Consider the following 13,935-nt stretch of genomic DNA (forward strand, 5'->3'; position numbering starts at 1 on the left):
CAATCTACCTAAGTTTTTATTTTTCAAAGTGAAATAGGGACATGTACTTGCATGGTCTGAAAAATGTGAGTGCATACGATGACGTGTTCAGACTTTTTCAAGAGGAGGAGCTGCTCTTCAATGTCTTTAAATAGTGGATTACATCCCCATGACCTAACATTCCATCAGTGGGTGAATGCATTTAAACAAAAAGTCCATGAAATTAAATTTGAGCTTTCCTCTTTGTTCCCTTAGCTTGTGGAAGGGGTGGATCAACTATTAACTGATTATGAAATCAAAGATGGACATGTTATTCTGCAACTGAATTCGGTAAGTTCCACCTCTCACCATTCTTCATTTATTATTACTATTCAAAATTTGCAGCCTAAAATATTATGGGTCTCTCCTCTCCCATAATTTTCTTAAACCTTGAATTTGTCAAACAGATTCCTTCCAATGAGTTCCTTTGTGTTCGATTCCGGATAGTTGAACTTTTTCAAGTTGGGTTTCTGAGTCCTACTACTTTCACAGTGTATGAGTACCACAGACCAGGTAATCAACTCTACTCTAAAGTTTCTTCAGAGGACTGCTTTGTATTCATTATGTAGAAATGCACTAGAGGCCTACAGATTTTATGTATCGCCTCTCCCAGGGCTCATTCCTCACAAACATTCCCAACTTGGACAAACAACTTCTGTGTGACATTGAACAAATCATCTCACCTCTCTGGTCCTCAGTTTCTTCATGTTTAGAATAACTGGATTAGACTGCTCCCAACTTAAATTCTTTGCCTCAAGTTTATCTTTGGTGTTCAGTTTTACTATTCATTGCATCTCTCCTTTTTAGAGATGCCCACTCGCCCAACTATTTCTTTAATCCTCCCAGAATCAACTTCTCCTCCACCTATAATCTCATCACATTTTGCAGAGAGCTCTATTATAGCAGTTGCCACATTGCATTATTATTATTGGTTTCTCCACAACCCCAGACAGAATGTTTTCATCCTTGTGCCCCTAATCTCTAGCACAGTGTCAGGTACATAATGTGTATTGATAAATGTCAAATGAATGACCCCCACGTTTGATCATTCAGCCACTTCTGAGAATATTAAGTGATTGGAGAGCACTTTGGTTCACAAGACAGAAGACTTCAATTTGGACAGTTCTACTTGTTACAAAATTCTTAAAGTGAACCAAACTCTGAGACCCATTCAATCTAGTTTTACTTCTGAAATCATATAGAACATAGTTAGCCTCTCTTCTCCTTGAGTGACAGAAAAAAACCCCAAAACTATGTAAATATATAGTTTCTTTTCTTCTCCAGCATAAATAATTACCAATTACAATTCTTTCAATAGACTCTCAGGTAACATAATTTTTTTCCTCTCATTCACTGAAGCACCAAATATTTTCATTCTAAGAAATGAATATTGAAGAGTAAAATTTCAAGTACAGAAAGGGAGAATATTTTGTGGGTAGAGGGACCCATGTTAGGACAGACAATTCATAATTTAACTTCCTTGGGCCTCAGCTGCAAAAAGAGGGTTTGGAATAGGTGATCTCCAAGGCCCCATGGGAGGGACTCATTGATGGGGTAAATTGTTGTGTGTTCATCAAGCCACCTCTTCTAATTGCACTTTCATTGCTGCAGATAAACAGTGTACCATGTTTTATAGCATGTCCCATACCAAACTTCAGAAAGTCTGTGAAGGAGTAATGTGCAAATGTGTCGAAGGTAAACTTTGTTTAATGTGTTTAGGCTGCGTGCTTGTTTAAAGCAGCCACTCATAATCTGGGACTAATCTTGGGGGAGCTGTTTGACAAACTGTCGTTTCTCAGAAGTAGAAATGTAATCTCATCTGATTGAAAGCTCATTCCTTGAGCACTGTAAAGCTACTTTTCGACAGCTCTGGGACAACCCGATAGTTCCTACTGTACAGAGGCAGAGAAATACCATCCAGATGGTTGTTGGATATCCGAAGGATAACATGATGCGAAATTGTTACTTTTCACCTGGTCATTTTAGTGTAATAGGACCACAGCCTAAGAGAACAGAGGCTCCAGACTGAGCCACTAGCTCCTCTTTCTTTCCCCTTGTCCTTCCCAGATAGTGACATTCTCCATTCAGTCTTTCATCTATCAAGGCAGTTTTACTTCTTGTTGGCCAAGGAAAAGACCCAGAACTCACCAATAATCAGCAATGGACTCCATGAGGGTCTGGGTTCTTTTTGGTTTTATTTTGTTTTTCAAAATCCTTAAAATCTATACATTTCTTAGGTACTTATTGCTCCGTCTTAGAGCTGTAAATCAGTCAACTCATCAATTTGGTTCCTTCAAGGGATTTTTGATTATACTCAAAATGGAAAAATTTCCTCCTTTCTTCAATGAAGCATATATATTTCTAAAGAGCTGAATGTGGAGTGACTACCCATTCTAAGAATAAGTCTCTTGTTCAAGATTTTGTTTTTGTTTGTTTTGTTTTGTTTTTGCTTTACATACTGTTTTACTTTATGGAAGAGGAGAAAATGGACAGGTCTTAGGAATCTGGTAATTGTAAGATTATTTTAGATTGTCTCAGGGCTGATGAGAAAGAACTATGTTTACTCCCAAAGCTGCCTGTTCCTTACATTAAACTAACTTGTACTGTTTTTCACAAAATCCAGCTGACTGTGGACAAATGCAGACAGAACTGGATCTGACAATCTCTGCAGCTACTAGAAAAGAAACAGCATGTAAACCAGAGATTGCATATGGTAAGTTCAAAAGTTCAATGTATAGTTCCATTAAACATGACATTTTATGAAAACATGATCAGTTAGGAAGATCTACAACTTTACACAGTGATTATATAGATACAACATTCCACATGTTCCCTTGAAGGAAAATGCCATCAATTTTCAGCATTAACATGAAAAGTTATTTATCCTTCAGCAAAGAAATAGGATTTTCATTAAAAATGATAGGAGTGAGGTGCACACGCAGCCAAGACACTTTATTCCACAGACTCCATTGAATTAAAGGTGCTAAAACATATTCAAAGAGAATATTTGAGAAGCCACAGAGGTATAAGATTTCACTACTGCATTCTTCCAGTCAATCGAGCAGAAACAGAGACAAAGACGGTTTAGGGGTCTGGGTACTTTCCAAATCCCTCCAAAGACAAGGTAAAAATATCAGTACTAAATAATTTTTAATATATCCACAGTCACAATCCATGTTTGAGACTCTCTCCATTTCAAAAGGAGCATCTCCTTCTTGTTGTCCAGACCTCAGAGCTAAATCAAATGCCCAAGTACAGTTGTAGTCTTGTCTCAAATTCCTCATAGAATTAGATCCTTTATTTTCTGTCCATAATTCCTAATGTTTATTTCTGGCTTTTTTAATAGAGAAAGAGAGAGAGAGAGCACACAGATTATACACTATTTCAAATCTTTTCTTGAAAATTGGTAGGGGGTTATTTATAAATAAAAAATAAGAACAGTGCTGTTCGTGTAGCATTTTGTGTTTACCAACTGCTTTCATATATGGTTTCACACTGGTGTCCCATAAGCCCCCTTGGAGGTAACAGAGAATTATCCTTATTTTACCAATGAAGAAAGTGAGAGTCTGGGAGACTAAATAATTTGCTCAAAGTCATGCCAGAAGTAAGTAATAGAACTAGGATGCATCCTGGTCTCCAATATTATTTCCGTGATATCACGCTGAATTCTCTAAATGGAAATACAGCCATAAGAATGAATTTTGTATGGCTCATGGTCTCCTTCAAATTCATATCTTGAGTTTTTAAAAAATGCTAAAAAGTTGCCTAACTCAGCCAAGACCCACTGCCACTTTTAAAATACATTGAAGAGAATACTATATTGTTTTAACAATTTTTTTCTAAAATTTAGAAGAACCAAGTTATTTCTTCCCTCCATAATAGAACTATTTTAACTCTTAAATATAAAAAATCTATTTTAACACAGAGTAAATGCAATCTGGATTTAGTTCATTACATTCAAGAAAAAACTTAGCTGTCTTTTTTGGAGCTACAGGTTAATGCTGGAATAATAGAATAGAAACAAAATTAAATAATTCCCTCTATCCATCTATGGCCACAGTAGGTACATTGCCCATATCCACCATAAGTACTTAAGAATCTGAAATTCAGGACAGTCTTTAAGCTACTAATTTACACAGCCTTTAGTTCTGCCACAATGAGTTCATTCATTCATCTATACGTCTTGCTAACTAGCTAGGATCTCAAAAATAGACAAAAGCTTTTAGGTCATTCACTTCAACCCCATCGAAAGCAAAAATAAGAGGATTTTTTTTCTCAGGCCATATAGAAGAGATGGGTCCCTTCAAGCTGGTCATTTCAGAGCTGAGGTCAAACACACCATAGGTTAAACATTGATGCCTGAATGAAGAGAAAACAGGATTGAGAATGTTTCATGTCAGACAGTTGCCGATACAAGCAAAGACGGGTTGGAAAATGGAGTCCTATCAAAAACCAAAGATCAAAGCCAGTGGAGGTATCTGAAGAATGGAGGCAAGGGACCAGAGAGTCTCACGTGGCAGGCCCTAGTGATAGAGAAGGAAGGGGCTCTTTGAAGTGCCCCGTAGGCATGACTCCATTCATCTCAAAGATCAGAATCTGAACTTTACATCTTTCTAAGGCTTGTTTTGTTTGATTTTGTGTGCTTCTGTCTTTTAATTTAATATTGCTCTTATCCTAACCAGCCTGTTCTATAACAGTGATCAGAGATAGTGATTTTAAGTAGAATGAGTCATTACAGTCATGACCAGTAGAATCACACTGGGAGTATTTGGGAAGGCTTCTTGGAAGAAATGAGATTTACTGCAGGGTGCCCATAAGAGCTTGCCATGCTTCATTTCTCATATGTTTGATGGACTCTGGCTTCTATTGGACACAGCAGTAGTGGTAATAAGCATGAATTATTGTGTATGTGTGTGTTTTTTTTAACCAGCTTATAAAGTTAAGATCATAGCCATCACTGAAGAAAATCCTTTTGTCAAGTATACCTCAACCCTCCTGGATATCTACAAAGCTGGTAAGAATTCATTCATTCATTCTTTCATTCAACAAATACTTAGTCCTTACTATGTGGCAGGCATTATATTAGACACAGAGGATACAATGTGAATAACACAGCCATAGGTCCTGCCTTCATAAAATTTATATTCTATTTGAGGAGACACGTTTTTTAAAAAAGGAGATGGATAAATAAACAATTATAAATCATAAGTATTATAGTTGAAACAGATGTGGAATTAATGGGGGAAACTCCTTTGGAGTGATAGCAGATGGCGTCTTTTAGGAGATGATATTAGGAGTTAGCCATTCTTAAAGGGCAGAGTAGAGGGAACCAGATGGGCAGGAGCTGGGTCATACAGGGGTTTATAAGGCATGGTGAGAAATTTGGATTTTATTCTAGAAGTTCAAAGGGAAGCTAATAAACGGTTTTAGGTAGGCAAGAAACATTTTATGATGTATGGTTTTAAAAATCATCCTGGTTTCTATTGGAGGGCACAAGAGTTGAAACAGGGAAACCAGTTAGGAGCATCTATGAAGTGCAAAATGGCTCAGATGCCATGTGAGTTTTGATAGGATAAGTGAGCTTTAGTAACCAATACAAAAAATAAATTCATATGTAAAATAACACATAAAACACTTTAAAATATGTTCCCTTTTATTCTTTAAGTAAACTGAGCTACAAATATTGTGAAACTGCTTGTGATGATATAAATAGTAACACAAATGATTCATTAAATCATGTTTAATCCCAAATAAGTTTTTTTTTTTTTTTTAAAGAAACTGTCAGTGTTATTTTGCTTGACTCACTCACTTGGATAGGGGACCCTGTTTGTGCTTTGATTTGACAACAAGGAACCACATCAAATTTTTCCAATTGCATGTCTACTGATAGTCATTACATGACCTATAGCCTCAATAAGTAATTTCTCCTAATAGCAGCAGTATCGTGCATGGTACTGAACACTTTCTCAGTTGCTGCTGAACTAGCAGTAATTACATTCAAATGTTTCTAGTCCTTATGATACCATCTAACATTTTCATGTATTTAATATATCTCTATTATCAGCTAAATTATAAAAACAGTTACTGAAATGTCATATTTAATTTTCCTAATTTTCTTAATTTTTATTCCCCCTCAACCCTCAGTTTTACAAACATCATTGACAAAGTTTCAGAATTCACAGGTTTTACAAAACTTAAAAGTTCATTATATTTTTTGCTCTTGTCACTAAAAACAAAAACACTTTCATACAATTAGTTTTTCTCTTAAATTGATATTTTATTTTGTTTTATATCAAACGACATGTCATTCTTCATTTTGTAACAGCTCTTGCTTCATTTTCATATTTCCTTTACTTATTTTTCTACGATCAGTTTTATCATTCATTCATTAATCTGTCAGCTTATTAAAGCTGAAACATTTTTTTCTTGAATACATATAGTATTGACATAATTGCTAGAATATCATAGGCAAATCACTAAAGCACATATATATTCACTTTCTAAATGTTTACTCCTATATCTGTCAAAGTGAATCTATCAGACTTGATATGATTTATAAACTGCCTTTGGAGTTCTAGCACTACTGGCTGCCTGTCAAAATCCCAATATTTTTCCAATTTTTATTAATGCAATTGTTTGAGGTCTTCACACTATTACTTAATTCTGTCTAGTGTATATTAGCTATGTGGTAGTGAATATCAAATATATGAAAACAATATCTAAAGTGATTTTTGTCTTTGATTGCATTATCCAGAGACACTTGATAGGTGATTCAGTCAAACTGAAACAGCTGGAAATTTCAGGATTTTTACTGAAGCCCCAGACTTCTCCCTGGCATTACATTTGCACCAATAAGGTGTTCATGTAAATATTTCTCATTGACACCTTTTTTCTCAAACAGTTTGATATGCTGTCCCGTTGTTCCTTCCAGTACCTTGAGTTCAACAAAACCCATTAAGCCATCTTCAAAGTCTCTAATTTTTCATTTTAAGTTATTTAAAACACATGTTATATTAAATAGTTGATTTTCTCAATGATTGAAATTTTATTTTATTACCTTATTTATATTTTTCAAAAAGCTGTGTTCTCATTTCAGTAGATATAAATTTTGCAATAAGTAGGACCATAAATCTAAATTGTGGCAATATGTTTACATTGTTTTTTTTGAAATGTTATCAAGTATTTCAACTCTGAAAATGTTTGATTATTTTTGTTGTTGTTGTTGTTGTTTTTTGTTTTTTTTTTTGTTTTTTTTTTTTTTTGCTGTACGCGGGCCTCTCACTGTTGTGGTCTCTCCCGTTGTGGAACACAGGCTCCAGACGCACAGGCTCATCAGCCATGGCTCACGGGCCCAGCCGCTCCGCGGCATGTGGGATCTTCCCGGACTGGGGCACGAACCCGTGTCCCCTGCATCGGCAGGCGGACTCTCAACCACTGCGCCACCAGGGAAGCCCTGTTTGATTATTTTTAACCATACACTAGAGTTTAAAATTCTAGTAGTTTCCAAATTTTTCTTTGCTTTATCAATACTCTGACAACATTTTTTCTGATTTTTATTATTTCAAATGTTTTACTGTATGAAGTTGATTTGTGATGTTATTTTTTTCTCATTGATGATCACAAGTATTCCTTATTTGAAACACGATTGCCATTCTGACAAAATAGGTAAGCGTTTAGTACTTTGATCTTTTCACAACCCAATTTTCAAGCACTTTTTGCATACAACGTTCGCATCATAAGCAATAATAAGCCATTCCTATATTTACTGAAATAATCAAGTGCTTTTCATTCCAGAAATACAAATTACTTATTTTGTATCAATTCTTGCCTACTATCAAAAGACGTTCCAGACTGTTCTGAATTTTCTGCAGCATCAGATGATTCCCAAGCTGCAGTTTTGTTTGTTTTTTTAAAAATTTTTTTGGCTGCATTGGGTCTTCATTGCTGCGTGCAGGCTTTCTCTAGTTGTGGTGAGCGGGGGCTACTCTTCATTGAGTTGCACTGGCTTCTCATTGCTGTGGCTTCTCTTCTTGCAGACCATGGGCTCGAGGAGCGATGTCTTCAGTAGTTGCAGCACACAGGCTCAGTAGTTGTGACTCACAGGCTCTAGAGCGCAGGCTCAGTAGTTGTGGCGCACGGGCTTACTTGCTCTGTGGCATGTGAGATCTTCCTGGACCAGGATTTGAACCCGTGTCCCCTGCACTGGCAGGTAAATTCTTAACCACTGCGCCACCAGGGAAGTCCCTGCAGTTCTCTTTTTTTATAAATTTATTTCTGGCTGCCTTGGGTCTTCGTTGCTGCATGAGGGCTTTCTCTAGTTATGGCAAGCGGGGCCCACTCCTCGCCGTGGTGCGCAGGCTTCTCATTGCAGTGGCCTCTCTTGCTGTGGAGCACGGACTCTAGGCATGCGGGCTTCAGTAGTTGTGGCACACCGGCCTAGACGCTCCGCAGCATGTGGGCTCTTACCGGACCAGGGCTCGAACCCATGTCCCCTGCATTGGCAGGCAGATTCTTAACCACTGCGCCACCAGGGAAATCCCTGCAGTTCTTTACTGATATCATTTCTTCTTTGTTCTCCTGTCAATTCAGAAGATTCATATTTATGATAGTTAAAAGGAAATGTTAAGAAAATTTTGCATACTTTGTTATCTAGTCATTCTGGGTGTTAGTTTTTAATATATATAGATTTTGAATTCATATAAATATTAAAACACCACACACTTACCATTTACAAAAGAATTGCTGCTCACTAACAATAAACCAAAATAAAAACTAAACTACTTAGAATCAAGGGCAACTATGTGGTTCAAGGATAATGATGTTATTATCCTATGATTAGTGTTTCTCCTAAAGCACAGGATGCATAGAGTAGGTGAGGGTATAAATGAAAGAAAGATGAGTGATTGTTGAAACTGAGGTTGATTAATTATTCTCCCTTCTGAATATGCTTGAAGTTTCCCGTAACAAAAGGTTTTAAAAAATAATAAGCCCCCCTGCAGCCACACTGCTTACCATGACAGGGGCTGACTTGGCAAATCGTACTGGGAAGGGTGTTTAGATGTTGCTGCAACAGGAAGTCATTTAATAATGGTCACCGGGAGAGCCTAAGAACATTAGCTTGAACTAACATGAGTACACTAGAATTTATAGTACTAATTAAAGTTTACCATTTATGCATTACTATTATATGCTATTTAGCAACAGGTTCAGAATTTTTTCAGGATTTTAAAAAATGTTTTTCTTTATTTATTTTTGGCTGCATTGGGTCTTCATTGCTACACGTGGGCTTTCTCTAGTTGCGGCGAGTGGGGCTACTCTTCATTGCGGTACACGGGCTTCTCAATGCGGTGGCTTCTCTTGTTGTGGAGCATGGGCTCTAGGCGCACGGGCTTCAGTAGTTGTGGCACGCAGGCTCAGTAGTTGTGGTGCACGGGCTTAGTTGCTCTGTGGCGTGTGGGATCTTCCCGGACCAGGGCTCAAACCCGTGTCCCCTGCATTGGCAGGCAGATTCTTAACCACTGCGCCACCAGGGAAGCCCGAGGATTTAATAATTAGTATGACTCTGCCAGAGTTTAATAACTGGATATCAGTCCTGAATTTATAGCAATGAATTCCCTGTCCTGGACTCAAAAAGTTTCCAGCCTAGCAGAGGAATCAGGCATGTGGAGTGAAACATTATGATAGAAATTCAAGTATAATGGAGTAAGGGGAAGACAGATACTTTTGACAAAGAGCATCAGGGAATGTTTACTGGATACTGTGAGAACTGAAGATGCGTTTAAAGATGGGTAGACATTCAACAGGCCAACATGAAGAGGAATGCATTCCAGGCAGGGAGCCAACTTCTTGGCTACGTACTAGTTCTGTGGGAATCCTAAAGTTATCCTCCTTAAAATTTTCTAGTCTTTCGCATGTCTTGCACTTTTCTACGAAGTTGCCCATTGCCAGCTACCAAATCCTTTTTTATTTTCCTGTGTAACATATGGAGATTAATATTGTTCAACTCTAAAGAGGTTCTTTTAATTCCTGGTTCTACAAGAGTAATAATGAAAAGCGCTTATATATTGCTTACTGTGTTCTAAGCACTTTTCATATAGTAACCCATTTAATCTCACAACAGTTCTGCAGGGTAGGTTTTACTGTGATGCCCATTTTTTGGATGAGAGGTCTGAGCTTCATTTGTCTGGGGTCACACAGCCAGGAAGTGGAAGAGCTGGGGTTTAGCCTGGGGAGCCTAATCCCAGAGTCTGAAGTCTTTTTTTTTTTTTCACACACACACACTGTATTTTATTTTTACAAGAGATAAATAAACTGACACCAAGCATTGTAAATGGATGACCACAACAAAAGCAACAATGATTGCAATTACCAAACACAAAACACACTCACACTATGTCATAATATTGCAGAGTCCGAAGTGTTAACCACATGGACATTGCCTATAGCCATTAGCCTGTCAATAGAAATTTACACTGAATAATAAATAGCCGTGAGGAACTGGAATTCTCGAAAGAGTTAATAATTTTGACATTGTGACAAGAATGTGATAACCTTATTTGTGTGTCTCTCAGGAGAAGCTGCTGCTGAGAAAGACTCTGAAATCACCTTCATTAAAAAGACAACCTGTGTTAACGCTGACCTGGAAGAAGGAAAACAGTACTTAATTATGGGTAAAGAGGCCCTGCAGATAAAATACAATTTCCATTTCAAGTAAGTCACCAATATTTTGGAGTCTCTGATCTTCCCTCCAAAACAGAGTGCAATTTATTCTTAAACACACTGCGTGTTCTTACGTGCCCTGCTGTTAATACGCAAACCATTAGGAGCATAAATGAAATAATGTGAGTTTAAAACAAAGAGCTCCTCAAAACCACCAGGGTGGCTAAGGACGCACTGAGGATAAACCAATTGAGTGCTCAGGTCTGACAGTGAATCTGGGGGTGCTCATTGACCCCCCTTTACCACATGTGTTCCCTCAGTAAGTTCTCAGGCTGTTGTGTTTTAAAGAGGACAGTGTTTGGATACACGTTTTATTATCTGTTTTTTAAAAATAGACATTGAAACAGATGCTGTTCCTGCCTTTAACCATGGGAGCCCCAAGCAGCTTATGATCCCCAGGGTTTTGTGGACCTTCCTGGGGAGAGACGGGTCCAGAAGTGTTTGGCCGGCAACCTGATCCCTGGGCACCTGAGCAGCCTGGCCTCAGCTGAATTCAGCTCTTCTCTCTCTGTGGCCATCATCACAAATGCTTTGTTTGCATTATTTCTTGGCAGGTACATCTACCCGTTAGATTCCTTGACCTGGATTGAATATTGGCCCACAGACACCGGGTGTCCATCTTGCCAAGCATTTTTAGCGAATCTAGATGAGTTTACTGAAGACATCTTTTTAAATGGCTGTGAAAATGCCTAAAGAAGGTCAGATGCATCCAATTTTCACTATAGACTCCTGTTGAAGTTTCTTCCTTTTTTTTTTTTTTCGAGCGTTCACAGCTGGTCTTATTTGGAGAGCTCACTCTACTTAGAATTAGGGACACTTGCTTTTATTAGAGAACGATTTTAAGAGCAGTAACTCTCTGAAATAACATGTCCTTGGGGGGCATGGAGACAGACACTCATTCCAAGGTTATTGGACACCAGAAGCAATAAATTGGAACCCTCCTAAAACCTACCACTCAGGAATGTTTGCTGGGGATGAAAGAATAGCCCCATTGAAATGTAGTATCTTACAAAAACATGGCCTTTGCTTGAAAGAAAATACCAAGGAACAGAAGACTGATCATTAAAGCCTGCCTTTGCTTTCAAAATGTGCGAAAAAGCGTGTTATTTTATGCTAGGTCAGCTTCAACCACACAAAGACAGGCAAATTGAGAGAGGTAGAGAAAGCAGCCCGGAAGATCTGAGAAGGCCTCACCTCAGAGCCCTCAGCAACCTGAGAAGGTAGGAGACTTGCCGTTGCCCCCTCCCCTCCTGTTGCCCTCTCCTTACCCTCATGGGGACCCCTCTACTCCCCTCCCCACCCACCCAGCACATACTCATTTCCCCTGGAACTTGTTCTCCTGGAAGGCAAGCAACCTAATGAAGAGAAATCTAGTGGGAATCAGGAGCCCTAACCAGGTCTCTGAGCCTCCACTGGGGGGTTATAAATGAGGATTTCTAACAGAAGGCTCACTTTTAAGTGACATTTTGCAGCACTTGATATCCTATGGAAGAATTCTCACATACATTCCCATTTAATGTATCCAGAATCTCACGAGGTACAGAAATTATTATTATCCCCATTTACAGATGAGGACTTTGAGGCTCAGAAAAGTGAAGCAATTTTCCCAGCCTAGTAAGGGGCAGAGTGGGAGACCAAACCCCAAGGCTCACTCACAGTCTAAATACATCCCTCTTCCACCACTCTGCCCCATCCTATTGCTCGTCGGGTTTAATTTCCTAAGACCAAGTCAGGATGCAGGTGGAGTTTCTTAGATTTAGTTTAACCAGCCCACTGAAATATTACAAGGAAACATAAACTCTGGGTGAAACGGTAATAGTGACTAAAATGCATTCCCTTTTTGAAAAATCTGCCCCTTACCAGTTAGGTGAAACTACACAAGGCCCTGCAGTGTGCCTCCTAAGTTAAACTAAGATTTTCCACTTCCAGGAACTAAGGATTTATTTTTGTTAATGTCAAAACTCACATTGTAGGCACTCCCTTGGCAAAAACAACCAGTGTGTCCAATATGCCCAAACTCTCTGCCAGCGAGGGATGAAGGGCCCCTCTAGAGCAGGCCTGAAGTGCCTCCTGTCACCTTCTTGCTGAAAGCAGGGTGGGTAGGACCACTGCAGCACCCCCGAGGCACCAGCGTCTCTGAGCCTTCACATCGCCTTCTCCTTGAGCACTGTTTCAAATAGGTCAGCCACAGCGGCCTAATTAACCCACAATGCAGCTGAGCTTCCAAACATCAAAGCAGGCCTTTGTGAGCGAGCCTGGATCCCTGAGAAATCCACCAGCTCCTCTTCAGCAAACTCCTAAGTACTTAAACATACTTGCTTAGTGAGGCTTTCCTGACCCTCCACACAGCAGGGCCCCTCCTCAACCCTGCAGTTCTCTTCCAAGGTACTTGCAATTATTTACTTACTCATGTATAGTTCTTTGGTGTGCCGCTTCCTGGCTCTCCTGTGAGCTCCATGTGGGCAAGGTCTGGGTCCTTTCTCTTCATCACTGTCTCCTGTTCCTGGCACAATGCCAGACACATTCTAGGGACTCAGCAAGTGCTTGTGGATTCACCAGTGAGTGTGGGGCATCAGGATACGCGGGTTCTAGTGTGGCTGTGCCCCTGGCAGGGGTTTGGGACAAGCCTCTTCACCTTTCTGATGGCCTGTGAAACAAGGGAGTTGAAACAGTCTAATGCCTCTTTTATCTAGAGCTCGAAGAAGAAATTTTACAATCTTATGAAACAGAAAACAAGACTACGTGGCATGTAAGCACCCAGATGTTAGGTATGTATTTCTTCCTATAAATGTGGAGGGAACTCAGAGACGTGAATGAGTATGTGAGTTGGAGGAGCTTCCAAAGGCTTCCTGGAGATGGACAGCAGGATTTGGGTAGGTAGAGAGGGACAGGAGGGTCTTTCTGGTTGAAGGAAAAAGCACAAGGCAGGTTTCCACTGGGGGTAAGCAAGACAATTTAGGTGGTAAATAGTTATATGCTTATTTTAACATGTATTAGAAAACTATACAATGAGCACAACAAAGCCATGATATAAAATTCTCTTTGAAAATAAATTTATCTGTCAAAAAGTCTATTTATTTAAGGAGTTTTTAAGTAAATAAAAGTATAGGTTGTTCTAAGGGCAAAACTCATGAGGTTAGCATGTACATACTTGAAGTTTAGGAAACCCTGTCTTAAGAAAATATGTGGAATTTACAA

The 13,935-nt window shown here is 39.0% G+C and overlaps 2 protein-coding genes across 2 annotated transcripts in view; both read left to right on the forward strand.

Moving 5' to 3' along the window:
* The window catches only part of C5 (complement C5), a 78,105-nt gene extending 66,281 nt beyond the window's left edge, over window positions 1-11,824 (forward strand). The window contains exons 35-41 of the mRNA XM_060014226.1: window positions 235-309; window positions 426-531; window positions 1,630-1,713; window positions 2,642-2,731; window positions 4,949-5,032; window positions 10,590-10,728; window positions 11,292-11,824. Coding sequence (XP_059870209.1) covers window positions 235-309; window positions 426-531; window positions 1,630-1,713; window positions 2,642-2,731; window positions 4,949-5,032; window positions 10,590-10,728; window positions 11,292-11,430 — 717 coding nt within the window. The 3' untranslated portion in view covers window positions 11,431-11,824. The remainder of the gene's footprint in view (window positions 1-234; window positions 310-425; window positions 532-1,629; window positions 1,714-2,641; window positions 2,732-4,948; window positions 5,033-10,589; window positions 10,729-11,291) is intronic.
* A 20-nt stretch (window positions 11,825-11,844) lies between these two features.
* TRAF1 (TNF receptor associated factor 1) overlaps window positions 11,845-13,935 on the forward strand; it is a 41,527-nt gene continuing 39,436 nt past the window's right edge. Inside the window, exons 1-2 of the mRNA XM_060014227.1 lie at window positions 11,845-11,957; window positions 13,431-13,505. The gene's annotated coding sequence lies outside the window, so the exon portion shown is untranslated. The remainder of the gene's footprint in view (window positions 11,958-13,430; window positions 13,506-13,935) is intronic.

The sequence above is a fragment of the Delphinus delphis genome, chromosome 6 (assembly GCF_949987515.2).
Source record: "Delphinus delphis chromosome 6, mDelDel1.2, whole genome shotgun sequence".
In the NCBI taxonomy this organism is placed as follows: Eukaryota; Metazoa; Chordata; class Mammalia; order Artiodactyla; family Delphinidae; genus Delphinus; species Delphinus delphis.